This window comes from Sturnus vulgaris, chromosome 3 (genome assembly GCF_052056855.1).
Source record: "Sturnus vulgaris isolate bStuVul1 chromosome 3, bStuVul1.hap1, whole genome shotgun sequence".
NCBI classification, from domain to species: domain Eukaryota; kingdom Metazoa; phylum Chordata; class Aves; order Passeriformes; family Sturnidae; genus Sturnus; species Sturnus vulgaris.
The window spans coordinates 92,053,017-92,069,646 of NC_142245.1; the positions used below are offsets into that span (position 1 = coordinate 92,053,017).

General features: G+C 41.2%; 1 protein-coding gene across 1 annotated transcript; it reads left to right on the forward strand.

The window, feature by feature from the left end:
- Nucleotides 1-710: 710 nt before the first annotated feature.
- On the forward strand, nucleotides 711-9,410 carry LOC106849096 (glutathione S-transferase 3). Its single transcript, XM_014869512.2, has 7 exons — nucleotides 711-845; nucleotides 3,113-3,219; nucleotides 4,805-4,856; nucleotides 5,561-5,693; nucleotides 6,824-6,965; nucleotides 7,964-8,095; nucleotides 8,643-9,410. Exons 2-7 carry the CDS (start codon nucleotides 3,133-3,135, stop codon nucleotides 8,784-8,786), a joined length of 690 nt encoding a protein of 229 aa, XP_014724998.1. The 5' UTR covers nucleotides 711-845; nucleotides 3,113-3,132; the 3' UTR covers nucleotides 8,787-9,410.
- The last annotated feature ends 7,220 nt before the right edge of the window (nucleotides 9,411-16,630 follow it).

The window sequence follows — 16,630 nt, forward strand, 5'->3', positions numbered from 1 at the left end:
ACCTGTTGGGAGGGGTGTGTGACGTGAGGAGCTGATGGATTCGTAGGTGACTGGGAAACTGGAGAAGTGATAAAGTGAAATAAGAGACAGAATTTGCATGCGCACACCCTTACTGTAAAGAATGTGCATGTGAGGCACAAAACAATGGCAAACTGCCCCATGCAGCGCCTCACTTGGATGTGTCTGCAGTCTTGGAAGCTTGACTACCCTACGTTCTCCTACAAATGGACCTTGAGCTTGTTTGGAGGTTCTAGCAGGGGAGCGCAGCTACCGTATACCCTTGACCGATGAACGGTACCGTCTCTATCGGGGAGGTCGTCCTCTTCGACCGAGCGCGCAGCTTCGGGAGGGACGCACATGGAGCGTTGAGGGAGGAAGGGGACACCCGCCTAGCCAGCCAGATCAGCCGAATCAACCCTGGCGATCAATGGGGTGACAGATGTCGCAGCCAGATCGCCCTCACATCCAGATAGAATACTCTGGCAAGAAGGTATTTATACCGCAAAACTGGCGATGCTCTTTATGTCATGGCTTGGGGAAGCAGCTAATAACCCGGTGCTAAAGCGCACGGAATCGGCAGTTTGCAGCGAGAAAACCCTTCGGGAGAAATCGGTTCTTAACTCAGTTAAAAAAATTTAGCAAAATTCTTTTTACTGTGCTGTCTTCCCAGAATGCTTTGCAAAACTTACAAATTTGCGGCTTTCTATTGGTGGCTGCTCCGCCCGTGGCCGCCCCGGGGCGGGGCGGGCTCCGCGTTGGTCGCGGCTGCAGGCGGGGCCGGCGGGAGGGCTCTCTCTTAGGGCGTCGTGAGCTCGCTCAGCATTACCGCTTAGCCCTCCGTGTGTGTGAGTAACGTGGGATTTCTCTCTTCCTGTTCCCCCCGCCAAACAGCGCCCGTGGCTCGGTCACGGGCTCCCCATGTCACAACGCGGGTCGCTCGTCATCTCGTGTGTGCCGAGAGCTTGTCCCCGGGAGGGGTGGGACCTGATGGTCCCGGGGCTGCTGCCTGTCCCACACTGAGCACGGGACGTGCCCCGGGGTTGGTGCTGCGGGTGCAGAGTGGAACCGCTGTTCCAGGGGAACCTGCTGAATGCAGGCAGGGAATATCAGGCCCCAGAGCCTTGGATTTGCGGGACGTGTGAAGCACAGCTGGTCCCCTGGCCCTCTTCACCCATGTTCTTCTGGTCTGTCTTCTTAGGAAGACGCGTGGGAGCTATTGCTTCTTGCACTGATATTTATGTTCCCCTCATTCCCCCTATTAGCCCAGATTGCCTTCATAAATCACAGCAAGGGAGCAAATATTTCACAAAGAGCGTGTCAGGCTGAGGGGAATGGACAGCAACCTACCAACAATTGCAGCTCCAGGCTGCAAATTGCTACTTAACCTTTTTCTGATGAAGGGTGGAGAAGGGAGAAGCTCTTTGCCCATCACTAGGGTGCTCTTTCCATCAGATTTTAGTTCACAAGCTGGACTTTCTTCATAGCAGGCTCCTAGAATCATAGCAGGAGCCTAGAATCTACAGCTCATTTCAAAGCTTGTTGAACCCCCGGTATTTACAAAGCACACACCTGCAATGCCTTTACCTTCCTTTTGCCTCTGCTGCATTGAGGTGTGTTGAGCATCACTGACTTGCTTATGTCCTGTGACCTGTCCACTGGCCTGTTAAGAGCAGAAAGTGGCACTGAGGAAAAGTGACTCTTCTGATTCCTTAGTGTTTTAAACTGCAAGTTAAAAATCACCTTTGGCTTTTTTCTTCTTTCTCTGTGAATGTAGCTATATTACAAGTAGCTCCTGTTTCATTCTGTTCTTTTGTGTAGCTCACAGTGATACTTTTCTTCAGTCTTTTGGTGTGTTTCTAATTCAGTGCTATATTTATCAGCAGTAGCGATACTACTTGGCAGTGCTTTAGTTCCCTGTGACTTAGCTGAGAGCAATCGGAGGCCCCTGAGCAGGTGGGGGTGGAATAGCCTGGCTCGCTGGAATTCCCATGGCCTGATGCATCTCATGTTTTGTGCTCTCTTTTCATGCCTGTTGGCTAGCAAGCAGATCACTTTGTGCATGCTCAAGGTCTTTTTTCCCTCTGCTTATGAAGAAGCTCTTGGAACATTGGAAACTGGAGGTTATTTTTCCTATGCCAAGAGCCTCTTTTCCAGAATTACTTGAATTGTGGATTGAAGTGACCATGAATCACTTTACAGAGGGAAAACAGCTCTCAGTTGCAGCAAGGACTTGCTGTTAGGGAGTTCTGCATGTGAAATACCAGTATGATTAAATTTGATTGCTCTCTTGGCTTGTGGTTCTACATTGGAATCCAGTTCCTGCTGAGGCCTAAACACTAGTCTATTCAAAAATAACAATTAAAAGCCTCATTTATGAAGTCATTAAAGAACTAAAATGCTGCTTGCAAAGCAGCATTTGATCGTCTGGAAAGTCTATAAAGTTTTGCATAGCAGCAGGGCTTATTAATAGAAAGAAATGCGGCCTGTAGAAGGATAAGTAGTGCAACACTCTGAAATTCTATTTTAATCTGAATTGTTACAGAACAAACAGGCCATTCTTCTAAAGTTTCTACTGATCCTGGATCACATATTGTGATATTTTTAAAGTTTCTACTGATTGCTGGATCACAGCAGCTAGGAAAAAAAAGTGAGAGGCTTAAAAGTACATTCCCATGCTTCACCTAAACATGTAGAAGTAATGTTTAGATACTTTTGGCATTCCTTGATACAAGGTCTGCCAGTTTTGGAAACTCGGTTTACTGCTTCTTCTCTTTAATCAAGACCTGGCTTTTAATGATGTGGAACTTCAGTGTTAAAACTTGTATTTTCTAAAGGTTTTAAGGATTTTCTTCATGGTGATTTTTAAATTTTTTTGTCATCTCCTACTTAAAAACTTGATGCTTACTTTTCCTGAATTTCAAGGGGATGAAAAGGCTATGAAATAGTTTGACTTGACTGTGCAGCAATAAAATCAAATCAGTTTAGACTGAAACTTTGCTAAAATATTTTGTCAAAAATTAACTTAAATTTTTTTGAGTGACCTGTGAACCATTCCAGCTGCAATCAGATTTTTGTATAATTATTAACTTACTATCTCTTATAACTCTTTTAGGTAACAGAAAGTTTGAAGACATGTCTGCAAAACCAAAACTTTACTACTTTGATGGAAGAGGCAAGATGGAATCAATTCGTTGGTTGTTGGCTGCAGCTGGGGTTGAGGTTTGTTTTAGAGTTTTTAACTTCTAGCTGCACATTGGTAAGCTTATCTTTGAGGCAGATCACGTTATTAGTCAAAAAAGAAAAGGCATCCCAAGATGCAATAGTAAATGAACGTTGGCTATTCAGTGTAACTAAATACTTTTACTTCAGGCACACAAAAGCATAAAGCATGGCTTCAAGTTACTTGTTTTCTGAGCAGTGACACTTGCTTAACACAAGAATGTGTAATCTTTAATTATGCACTTCATTGACCCAGAGATGCTGAGCTGATAGATGTGTTCCTCACATAGTAAGTGTTATCTGTGCCCAGTAAAACAGCAATTTGCTTTCTCTAGTCTTTCAGTCTTCAGTTGAATGCTCACACAGAGATTTCTGTTTAATTTTTCACTCCACTAGCTGCTGTCCATTTTGGTGGTAAACTGGTAGTACAGTTTGAGGACGCAAAGGACTACTATCTGCTCTGAGTATCCTCTTTTACACAAGAAGCTGTTACAGTACATAGAATTACTTGTGTACTGAGCCAAGGAATACAATTTTTTTAAAAAGACTACCAGTCTTTTTTTGAAGGCCTTGCAGAAGACAGAACTGTCTGCTTCCCTCCATCATTTGTTCCTATATTTTAAGTCCCTCTCTCTTTTTTTTTTAAGTTAAAAAAAAGCTGTTGATGAGTATACCAATTACTGCATTTTTTCCTTGGAATATTCTTTTCTTAGCTTCTCATCAGCAGAAACCTGAATTTTAGACTGTGATCACACTTGCTATGGTTGAACATTGGCAGTATGTTAATATGCCTAACCTTCTGGGGTTTCCCTTGGAGAGAAGATCTTGATTACTAACATGAGTGGCACAGATGTTAAGAGAGAGGTTGACTGAGCAAGGCATTTAGGGATTGGTAACATGAACCATTTTCTAATCTCCATGTTCTGCACTGATCACAGACATGTATGGCAAATGCCAACTCATAGGTGCAGATGTCTAACTTTGCTGTCTTAATCTTGAACTAATTTTCTCCATAACACTAATTGGACTGGCCATCCTCAACCATATTGAATGCAACTACATCCATCTAATCACCAGAAATTCTGTACTTTTTTGTTTCTCGTCTTGTGAATAATTAATCTCCAGGTGTCTGAAACATGCATCTGTACTAAACTTCCTACTTGTACATTATTTTGCAAAAGCTTTGTTTTAACTTCCAAAGAATTTGTTCCTGTCTAGCTCCCAAATCAAAATACGGCAGAGCAGACTTTTTCCACATTCCAGAAAGCATCTTAAGGACAGCTTAGACTGTACTGTTGATTGTTTCACATTACACTACCTGTTTAATACCAAACAAACCATCCTCACTCCAGTTCTTATTGCCTGTTCTTCTGCTAGGGTTCTCTTAGCAGCATTTATCAAGTGTGACAGTCCAGGAGATATTGCCAGCACTTCTGTCTTTGGTGTATTCTCCCTTGGAGCCATATGTGAAATGGAAAGAACTGTGATATATATTCTTTTCCTTTTATGGTGCTTTAAAAGTTTATCTCTTCCAGAAATGTGAAAAGATTCTTACTTCCTCTTCTTCCTCACTCTCTTTTGTCAGTTTGAAGAAGAGTTTTTGGAAACCCGAGACCAGTATGAGAAGCTCCTGCAAGGTGAGTTCATGTGAAACGTCAAGGAAAGCATATCCAGACTTGGAAAAGATGTGTGAAGTCTTTGAAGACTCTCTGTCTTCCTTTCTACACAGAAGAATAAAGCTGAGAGCTGTAAGCAGCTTCAGAGGCTGGTTTTTTCCACATGTGGACAGTAGGAATTGCAAACTGAGTATCTTTCCAACGTGGGGGGTTTGCAAGGCCTCTGGATTCTACTCCATTTGTCTACCATCCCACCTGGTTCCACAAACTTAACCATGGGCTTCAGTAAACAGAAAATATGTATCCCAAAATTTCATTTTACATCCTGATATAGCTTAAATATTGGTCATAAGACAGAAATCTGTGAATCGAATGCTTGCTTCAAATAGTGTTTGAATAATGGAACAGATTTTGTTTTACATTGTTTAGAACTAGATAGTTTTTACTCAGTTGAGATGTTTAGTTTGATTGTCTCCATTTCGGTTTCATTTTAAAAGCTGCTGTACACAGTCCTGACTGCAACTTCAGTGAAATTTTTTTAAGGAAGGATGGTAACTCACAATAATTGTGTTTTTCAGTTTAATTTGTCTGTACCACTGTAATTCATTCTGTGCATGGAAGAACTCCAGTTTAATACAATGACTACACCCACAGCAAGCTCATTTCACAGCAAGTCTGACATGGAGTTATTAGATTGGTCGAATAATGTGTGTCTTTCTTTTTAGGTGGATCCCTGCTGTTTCAGCAGGTGCCCATGGTGGAGATTGATGGGATGAAGATGGTGCAGACCAGAGCCATCCTCAGCTACATTGCAGCAAAGTACAATCTCTATGGGAAGGACCTGAAGGAAAGAGCCTTGTATGTAACAGTATTACTCTTCTTGAATTTAGTATAGTAGCTCAGATGCATCTAGAATTAATGGCATAGTTGCACACACACCTATGCACAATCACTTGTGGGCCTCAGTGATACACAACTTGCAGTGAGTCTGAGAGCCCACAGTTAGATGAAAGCCAACTGATTTGTTCTAACTCAGTTACTTTTCACATAAAAATATTTGAGTTATGGGTTTACTGTGCCTTATTGAAAGATTAATACAGCCTGGTATTCGAGATGTGACTGGCATGTAGATGCTGAACTACTTTTGTAACCAGAAAACTCTGGAAAGAAGTGGTTAATTTCTAACTTTTGGCTGCAAAATAAGAGCTGTTATTGACATTATCTGTGGTTACATAATGTCCCACTGCACTGTAAAAAGTGTGTGGCTTAGATCTTTGGGAGCTGGGGAAAGAAGAGCTAAAAGCTGTTGAAAAACAATTGGTTTCATATGAAATAACATTAATGTGAAATTACATCTTGATCTTGCATCTGTGAAGAAAAAAAGTAAGATTGAGCTGTCTCAATATGTAGCATTTTAAATGTTCATCTACAAAACCTGCTCTGATAGCTCTGGAAAAGGGACAGTCCAAAGAACTGCTGTATTGATAATTGAGCTGGATGAAGAACCTGATATGCCTTAGACTTCCAACTCCATTATTTATCTATTTGGCTCTACCTGGAATTTAGATGAAATTCTGAAGGTAGGATACATCCAGACAATTAAGTCAATTGGGAATGATTCCTTGTGGTGCTGAGTGTTTCTTTGGTGATAGCGAAGTCATCTGTAACACCAAAGTTACACACTGTGCAATCCTATTTAATTGTTGCACAATGAAGCAAGTAAAGAGCCAAAATAACTGTAAATTCAAGTAAGACTCCCACTGTGACATGTTTCTTTAATTGCAGAAATAATTTCCATGAGGGAGTGCGTTTGAAATTGCTTAAAAAAGCATTTCTCAGATCACACTGCAGCCTGAAAAGGAGCAGGGTGGGGGACGATGCCACAGTAGGGGGACGGGAAATTCAATGTTTACTATCCTAAAACAAATATAAGGTAATTCTGCATGTTAAACCTTCTATTTAAGGTTTTTGTTTGCTTTGGTTTTAAGGATTGATATGTATGTTGGAGGAACTGATGACCTTATGGGCTTCATTCTGATGTTCCCTTTCTTATCAGCAGAGGATAAAGAGAAACAACATGCTGTTATAGTTCAAAAGGCAACAAGCAGGTATTTCCCAGTGTATGAAAAGGTATGGAGGAGCATCATTTTCTTCCCTGATTCTGGAGGGATAACAATGGGAACGCTGGGTATTTCACCACAACCAGAAGCAGAAGTGTCAGTGCAGTACTTCACACCAGGACATCCATACTGTCTATTGGCTGGAGGGGGGTCAGAGGAGTATCAGATATGTTGAGGTGGGTTGGGTCAACCCAAGAGACTTTCAATGTATTTTCTTTCCCATGTCCAGGTGAGGAAGGGAGTGACAGAGCAGTTTTGATGGGCTTCTGGTGCCCAGGGGTCGACCCACCACAGTAATTTGCATTGCAAAAGCAGTGCTAATTGTCTTCTTTGTTTAACAATTCAAATACATCTCATTGGGTTTTTGTAAGCACAGTAATACACAGCTATCACTGCTGACTTCTAGCCATACTGGAATCTTGGTGTTTTTCTAACTGATAATTTGAGAGATAGGACCCAAGAGGTATTCTTAATGGAAATTAATATGCACGGACAGAATGACAGCAGGAATAGCTCCCTCTTCTCTATTTTAAAGACTAAAGAGAAGACAGTTTTTCACTTTGCAAGGTCTCCTATTGGTGGTAGCTAGGGTGCATTCTGCTCTAAATTCCACTTGTTGCATCTTTGCCCTAATGCTTTAGTCTGATCACCTCTCTTTTATACTCTCTATTTTCCTACTGAAGCTGTAAAAACAAATAGAAAAATTCCAGATAAATTAGACTTGAAAGGTGTGAATACCAAGAAGGTATCTAACCCTATAGTCTAGTACACAGGGTTACCTAGAGCTATAGGAAGAAAGGATCAGTAAGAAAAACCCTGGGATTCTAGATTTCTGCTGTAAAATGATCAGTGACTGCTGGCACATCCCCTATTCCCCGTTAGCTGCATGGGAGAGAAGGGTGAAAAGGAGACAGTAGTATTGTCAAAGAAGGTGTGCCTGTGCATTTTGAAAACATGACCCTCACCTGACTATCCACACCTGAGTGTCTTCATCTATGACATTTCTAGGTTTTGAAAGACCATGGGCAGGACTTCCTTGTTGGCAACAATTTTAGCTGGGCAGATGTTCATCTTCTTGAAGCCATTTTAATGGTAGAAGAGAAGAAGTCAGATGTGCTCTCAGGCTTTCCTCAGTTACAGGTACCTTGCACTAACAAGATTCTCATATAGCTGTAAATGTGATGAATGATATTTCAAAGTCTGTTATGTGTAAATAATTCCACGAAACATTTGTTACTTTTTCATTGTAGTCTTGCTTTTCCTGCTTTGGGAAAAGCCTTGTAAGTTGTTTCATCTAGAGAAACTGTTATTTTCTGGAGTAACCACTGTACACATCTGAAGAAATGCACCCTCCCTTTTTTGACTCTTACCAGTTCTGTGATACCATTAAGGGGAAGATATGTCCTAGATCACAAGAACTGATCTGAGTAATGTACATATTAGAAACCACAGATAACTGTTAACACTTCATCCCATATCAATACAAGACAGAAGGCTCATTTGTTACTGTGGAAAATAAAAGGGTTGAAGTAAATGGGAGTAAAATTCATCCACAGTTAAAACTGTATTTCCTGTCTTGTCTCCACATACAACTTGTTAAGGATGTTACACAAATCAGTAAAACAGGGTTTTTCCTTGTGTTACTTTCTGTTCTTTAAATACCATGTACTTACTGTTTGCCTTTTAGGCATTTAAAGCAAGGATAAGCAGCATCCCTGCAATCAAGAAATTTCTTGAGCCTGGAAGCAAGAGGAAACCTGTTCCTGATGATAAATATGTAGAGACTGTCAGGAGAGTTCTCCGCATGTACTATGATGTCAAAGCAAATTAGTTTCCCTGGCCGCAGGCTGCAGGAGAACGGCCAGATTGCACATGCCTACTTACACTGTGAAGGAAGGTTAAGGAGTGTTCGAGAGGTGTTCCAATGGGCAGGAGGTCATGCTCTCACACAAAATGCAGTAGGCAGGTGTCTTTTTTAACATTTCAATACTAGACTATTTTCTCCTTCATTCATCTCGAGATTTTTCTGGTAATTTTAAGCAAGTGAAATGGCACCAAGCACACTGTCTTCCTCGAGACTTTGTGGAACAGCAGAAAAGAGAAATGTGAGTTGCTGACTGATAGCTTCAGTATGTCGTGCTATTTCTGAGGACATTTTTCTAGATCCAGATCAGAATTTTATATGATAATTGCGTCCAGTGTAGCCTTTATTCTTCTTTAATATCACTGTTGAATAATGAAACAAGTAGTTTTTAAAGAAAGTAGGAGTGAGGTCTTTCTCTTGCCAATTCTAGTGGACATCAGTGACTTGTCTAAATGTCAACACTGTGCCTTTATAACTAAGCTGCAGTTTTATTACTGAATTAGGACATAAACTGACTGACAAATGATGTTTTTTGTTTAACTGCTGTATCTAGAGGACCTGTACTAATCAAATAAACTTTTTATGTAGTCACATTGTAGTCCTGTTGTCTCGTGAATGAAAGCTGGGGCTTGCAAACATTCTTCCTTTTCTTGGAGGATAAATTCTTTAATATGAAGAAGGTCATTGCTAACCCACATGCCTCATGGGAAAGCATGTTTAGTTTGTGTTTATAAACAAGAGAATGGAGATGTGAAGGAGAGGTAGTGAACCATCACACCAATCTGATATAGCTCCTATCTAGTACCAACCAAACTCAAAATGTTGTTTCTTTTCCTCTTTTTTAATTCTATGATATCCACAGACAACTAGACAAAGGAATTTTAAATTGTTTTAAGCAGTTCAACAAATGACATTTTGGTTTTGAAAAACTGCTCTGCAGGATATTACCTTGGTGTTTATTTATAGTTCTACATTATTGACATAGCTTACAAGAAAAGACTGCTCAATCTCTATTGGCTCTGGTTTATTCCTGTGTTAGCTAGGGTTTGTGAAATAAGACTGGGATGTAGTAAGTCCACTCATCTGCCTGCTTGAGAGCTCACCAGACTCCCCAGCTTCAGCATGATTGAAGTTTTCAGTGCTACAAACACTTTCCCCTCACTGCCAGGTATTCAAAGTTTGTATTGACCTACAATAATTTATCAGCTAATTTCAATTGCAATTACAGTTCAGGCCTTGGTTTAATCTCAGATTATATTAATAGAAAAGTTTGGAAAACACTGTAGTTATTGATCATAATTCACTTACTGAGTGAACATTTTCTCCATAAAATGAGGAAAGCTGTGGTATAATGCTGTTCAAGAGTTCCACAAGCGAAGATGCAGCAGATGTAGGAGGTGCCTCTGCCAGTACTTGTTGGTGATAAGCCTAAGAGCTGATAATTATTCCTATTAGTAAACAGAGTGGTACAGCAGCAGTGAATGTGAGCAGAAGAACAGTTGGCACTGAAGCCTTGTCATCAACACTGTGTGTTTGGGACAGGGTTAACTTCAGCATAGCTCAAGAGTGGTTATGTGGACTGAATGACACTTAAACACCATTTGGTGCACTTTTGGAGCACATTTTCAGTTTAATTTCATCCAGAAAGAATCCAGTTTGTACACTTCAAAATCACACTGTGATGGGAGCCAAAGTTCAGCTAAGAAATTAATTTTTAAAACATCTTCTTGTTCAGACCAAATGTAGACATACCCATAAGGTTCCAGGTCTGGCCCAAATGATGCTCATTTCCTGATATTTCAGTAAATTGCTTTGAAGAATTTAATTTTATTTCATTGGTTTTTATTTATCTTCTTGGTTTGTTTTGAAATGAAAACACCTGAAAGTGTTTATACATTGTGTGGACTTCTCCATACAAAATCTACAGCCATGTTTGCTTATGCTGTGGTGGCAGGGCTGCATGGTGTGACACAGTGCTGTGGGTTAACTCTGTCTGATAACCTTTTTCTTTTGATATTACCATGCAGGTTTGTCAATTTATTTTCTAACCTGTAAAGGGCAGCAGGTTTATAGACTATTATTCTGATCTTCCATTTTGTGGGCAAACTAGGGATGAAATTAGCTTAAATCCAAGCCTTTCACAGAATATCTTATTTTACTGAGCAACCTTGAGTTCTGGTAAGCACTCTAGCAGTAATTATTTGGGATGTTAGCTGACTTCAGTAATGCTTTTTCAACACGTAAGAGCTCTTCAGTTCTGTTACCAGCCTCAAGACAGTAGTAAACAAGGAAAATATACAGATTTGTTGCTGTTTCTCCTACGTCTCTCAATGTGGCCAGCCCAATAATTTCTGGGTAAAAAATAGTTAATGCATAATAACCTCGAGATTTGTTTCACTCTTACCTGTCACAAAGCACTTAGGTGTTACAGGCAGTTCTGATGTGTTCTCCAAGAAGGACTAGGGGTTTTCTTCAACTCTTGCTCTGGTAAGACCTATTTATGTACAAATCAGCCTGAGTACCATTCTGACAGACAAGTAAATTATGCGTAGTGGAGGTAAGGGTTGTAATCCTATACAACCATTTTTGGTTTAAAACAGTCTGCCAATGGAATGATAAGTTCACTTCCATTGAAAACACTGGGATAATTCTCACTGATTTACTAGTGAGTACAGGATATTTCCCTTAGTACAAGTTATGGTTTCTGATGACTGTATGAGATCTTTACTTTTGTGGTTGCTGATGTTTTGATAGATTGCAGTTAATTCCATTGGAACTCTACTATTTGGTTAAGCGCATCTGAAAGTGCAAAAGAAACATCAGCTATTCATAGGAATTTTTCAAGTCTCCTGCATGTGTCTTGTAGCACACTTGTTTCTTCTTCACACCTGACTGTAGCAACACTAACCAAAAAAAAAAAAAAAAAGGCAAGATGCCAGATTCAGGGAAAACTAGCCAGGTCAACTGACTGGAGGATTCCTAACACTGCTTCTAGCAGACACTTTACAGATTCCTATGTTTAGTATCACTTGCCAATTGCCACCACAGGCAAAATAGATTTGGTTTAGGGAAAATTTCTTTATTACCAATTAATATAGTCGGTTGGTGAGAAAGAAAAACAAAAACTTAAACACTTTCCTCCCACTCCTCTTCTTCCCAGACTCAATCTCCTTACTTCGTTCCCTACTCCTCTGCCTTCTCCTCTCCTTCTCCTGTGTTCCCGAGGCACTTTCTTCACTGTTTTTCCCAGGCCCTCTGCGGTGCAGTGTTTGTCCTTGTTACACACATTCCCACTCCCGTCCCGGCCGTGGCTCAGCCCTACCCTGCGGTGGGCGGTTGGATCCAGTTCGATCCGGTTGGATCCGGCTGGAACCGGCTGTGTCTGGCTGGGGCAGCCCCGGCCTCCCCTCACGGAGCCCATACCCACCATGTACAGCCGTGCCTGGTTCTATAAGCTGTTCCCTCAGCGGGTTTCCAAGCGGGTCGTGGGGATCACTGGGCTTGCTGGTGCTGGCCACGCCTTAGAGGTCCAAGAGGGGAAAGTTCGAGTTCCAGAGGGTGTAGGACGTGGGCACCAGGGCGCTGCTGGTGCAGAGCTCTCAGGAGCTGCACTCGGAACCCGAAATTCGAAAATGGCATTAAACCCCAATTTTGTAACTAGGGAAGGCTGTTTTATTTGCTGCTGGGGGAAAAAATGAGTTGTAGGCAACTCCTCGGTGTGTCCCCGGGCTCGCTTTCAACAAGTCGGGACTCTGTGCATGGATTAGGCTGACATGACTTTTCCTGCCCGCAGGTGGGGCTGGCTGCAGGGAGGCCGTGCATCCCGGAGTCATCCTCAGCCACAGCCCGGAAAGCACACCCGCCTGGAGAAGGACCTGAAGGACAGACCCTGGTGCAGCAACTTCAAACCTCTAAGCACCAGGCTTAGAGTGACTACTTTTGGAGTCAGTGGCAACAAATAATATTATCAGAATGCAATTTATCTGTAAGGCATGGTTAAACTCTGAGCACCTAAGTGGAAGCATGTCTGCAAGTCACCTTGGAGTGCAGGGCAGAGAAAAGGATATATATACACATTAACAGCAGCTCCTTCCCGGCGTTGTTTCAGTGCAAGTATCTGTTGGAATTTCTCGTGGTTCAGCCTGTGCCTGTTGTCTCTTACACTTTCACTATGGTCCTCTGAGAAGAGCCTAATCCTGGCCCCTCTGCAGCTACATATTTGGTAGGCGAAGAGAGAAATCAGATCCTTGGTGCTTCGCTAGTTCACATTTTTATGAAAGGGCTAAAAGAAAAATTAGCACATTTCATAGTAAATAAAGTGATAATAGGTAGGAAAGTTGAAACTCAGTGATCTGAATCAGTATTCCATACACACAGGAATTAATAAACCAGAGGCATTTAGTCTAGTTAAATGCACTTTGCCTAAATTCTCACTGAGGTGAGAAGCAGGAACTCAGAGGAGAAGCTGAAGAACATGGTGGATAATCAGCCATATGCCAGCTCCCATCATCTGAACATCTGAAAATGCTAATGTGACCTTGGTGTATAGTGGAAATTTTCGAATAGCGTCATTGTATGTCTGACTCTGACATTGATCCAAGAGTTACCTAGCTATAGGCAGCACTTAATCCAAATGCAGAACTGGAACATTTTTCTAGTTACGTGTTGCTTACCCTACAAGCACTACTTTTCATTTCAGACCAATTTCAACACTGCAGCAGTACCATTCAATCTCACACCTAGAAATGTCATCTAAGAGAAGATGGAATGGAATGTTAGCCTTTCTGGCAAGATAAAGGGAGCTTCACTTCATCATTCCGCCTCAGATGCCAGAATTTTGTACATATACTCCCAGCCCTGATAGCCTACTTGGATACACACAAGTAGCAGAGAATATCCTTCCACTCACTTTCTCAAGGACGTAGTTATCTCATTTAACTCTTGCTGTTATTCAGCAGGCTTTTTTGCTGCAGAACATTAATCAAGGGTGATCTGGGAGACAGCTCGTCTGGATTCCTTTGAAAACCTGATTTGAGCAATTATTTCTGAGAAATTTCAGAATGGTTTGCACAGAGACAGCTTTGAAATAAGCAGTGTAACTGTCATACTTTTCAGAGCATCTTCTTGTTCTATATTCTCCCAAAGTATGCCCACACAGCAAAACAGAGGTGTGACAGGAGTGTTTGTGTCTTCATTAAATAGGCATAAGTTTCTCTAGTGCCATGGTGCTTTTTTGCCAATAGTATGCCAGACTTCTGTGGACAGAAGTCCAGCAAGTGATGGAAGCTGTCCTGATGGTAGAAGAGAAAGCGTCCTCCATTCTCTCCATGTTTCCTTTTCTGCGGGAAATTAAATTAAATAGTTTTACACACTCATTTCAAGTTTATACTCATTTCAAGTTTTGAGGAAGACAGAATGCTTGGCAGTTGCTTGCACTCTTACAGAATGCAGATGTAATCGAGAGAGAATCGGGAAATACAACAGAGTAAAATACAAAAAATACAAAAGGAAAGAGCAGAGCTGAGAAATGCATGTGAGAAGTCAATTACAAATCAATTAGTTAAAAAAATTATTAGATAAATTATTTTTTGCATGTCATTTCAGTATGAGAGACAGAGAAGGGCTTTCATCTGCCCAATCTTCTATTAGAGGTGGAATAACACAATTAAATAAAAGCAACAAAATACAAGCAAATAAAAGCAGCAATTTCACACTAGGACAGTGGATCTCATTGTTAGAGGATGTCACTGAGGCCAGCAACTTAAACAGATGAAAGTAGTATGCAGGACATAATGAATGCAGTGAAATCTTGAAAGATATTGAACAGTTAGGGGCTAAGTAGCTCTCCAGTGCAAAAAAGATTAAACAGTGAAAGGCAGGTTATCCCAGTATTGATCACTGTATGGTTTTATACCTTGCCTTGTAGGCTTGTACCATCTGACTTGCACCTGCTTTTCTCTGAAGCTGGACCATATGCTCTTAGGAAATTGCCTCCTCCCTCATCATCATCCCTGAGCCACCATCTGATGAAACTGATTTCACAGGCTTTTGTTGGCTTGATTAAAGATTTTCCCACCCCTATTCTTAGTACTAGAAAATAAAAAGATTCTTTAAGCCTAAGTTTAAGTTATTAGTAATTTTAGTTGTAATAGTGTACATAAAGTGAGAGTCCTAGAAAGATTCCTAGAACACAACAGATACCAAATAGAGGAAACATACACTAATACAAGCTTCTATCAAAATATAAAGTAATTACAATAAATGAGCTAAGTTAAATATTTTACAATGAAATTTGTACTACTAAAGGTATGTTTTAGTTATCTTTGAAACGTTGATCTTGCCTATCTCATAAATTGATAAATCAGCCCTTTGACCATGTTGAGATAGTTAAATCAATAAAGACTAAACAATCTAGATAACAATGTACTGCATTTAAACTGTCCTCACAGCATTACAGTGGGTGTAAATCAGAATTAGGGTTATTGTTTTCAGACATTCCTGTGCCAGTGGTCCAGCTGAGAGGCAAAGAGCTTAGGGAAATACGTGTGAGGGTTACTACAAGCTTGGTAAACCTTGCTTTGGGCAGTCATTAAAGCTTCCTGCACAGAACCAGAGCAGTCACTGAAAGTTTACAGTAAGGCTTAAGTGATCCATGACTTGTTTGAACTATTCATGTGGACTCAAATTATTTTTATTACAGTTGCGGTGTGCTTCAGTTTAGGAGCACAATAAGCAGCATGGGGAGAATCCTCCTACTCTTCTGTGTTTAATTCTTTGGTGACATTTAGTGATGTACCATGTGCTCACCTCTGAGAGGATGCTGCAGTCAGGCATGGTTCTCCAAGCCAGCTGCTTAGTGGTTTGTGAGGATTACAAGTAGGTGCGTTTGAGAAGACTGAACTTACCTCACCTACAGCACAAGGAAGTGTGTCTGCAGAGCACAACGGGAAGGGGTCATGCCAGGGCAGGTATGCTCATTGGTTAAAATCTGCCTTTGCCCAACCCCAGATAACTTCAGCGGTACCTGGGCCCCTTGCCCGATTCTTGAATACTCATGGGTGTGGCTCAACAAACCATGTGTAAAAGAAACTTATTTCTTTCCTGCTCTAGAGGTTTACAGAACACCTATTCAAGTTAGAGATAGCAGCAACTTCCTTGATATGATTACCTGCAGATTCCAAAGGAGCTTTGTAATTACATTATGAAAGGCTGTGCTGGAAGCAAAATAAAAAAAGAGGAAGGAAGAAAATATTTTTGTCAAACAGGAATGGGTAGAAGGGGAACAACAGTCAAATCTAGATGTGGCCATATTCAGCAAATCCAAAAAGTATCAGAATGCTTTGCTTGATCACTCAGTCATCCCTGACCCTTAAATTAGGGACCTGTCCCTCCAATTCTTTGCCTCCGAGCCTACTGCTGTCCTTGGCAGCATTTGAGACTGCAGAGAGGACAAAGAGACTACAGTTACATGCATTCTCTTCTTTGGTCTCTGTTCCTGAGACAGCTCTTGCTCTCAGGTACATGCTGATATCAAAGACCTCAAAAACAGGGATAGATTAATCTTGATTCAATACTGCCATCATGGATAGGTATGAACAAATGCTCCTTTCCTACTCAGCTATCTGTGTATGTGCTGCATTCCTCCTGGAGCCACATCTGCATTACACGGGGATCACCATGCCCATGCTTGGTACAGCGTGCATTTACAAAATGTTCAGATCTTCCAAAATAGGGTACCGGTTCTGCCAGCTGGGGACTGTTCTGGGCCTCTGCTGGACTTCTGACCCACATTTAGGAATTTTCTGTAGGGT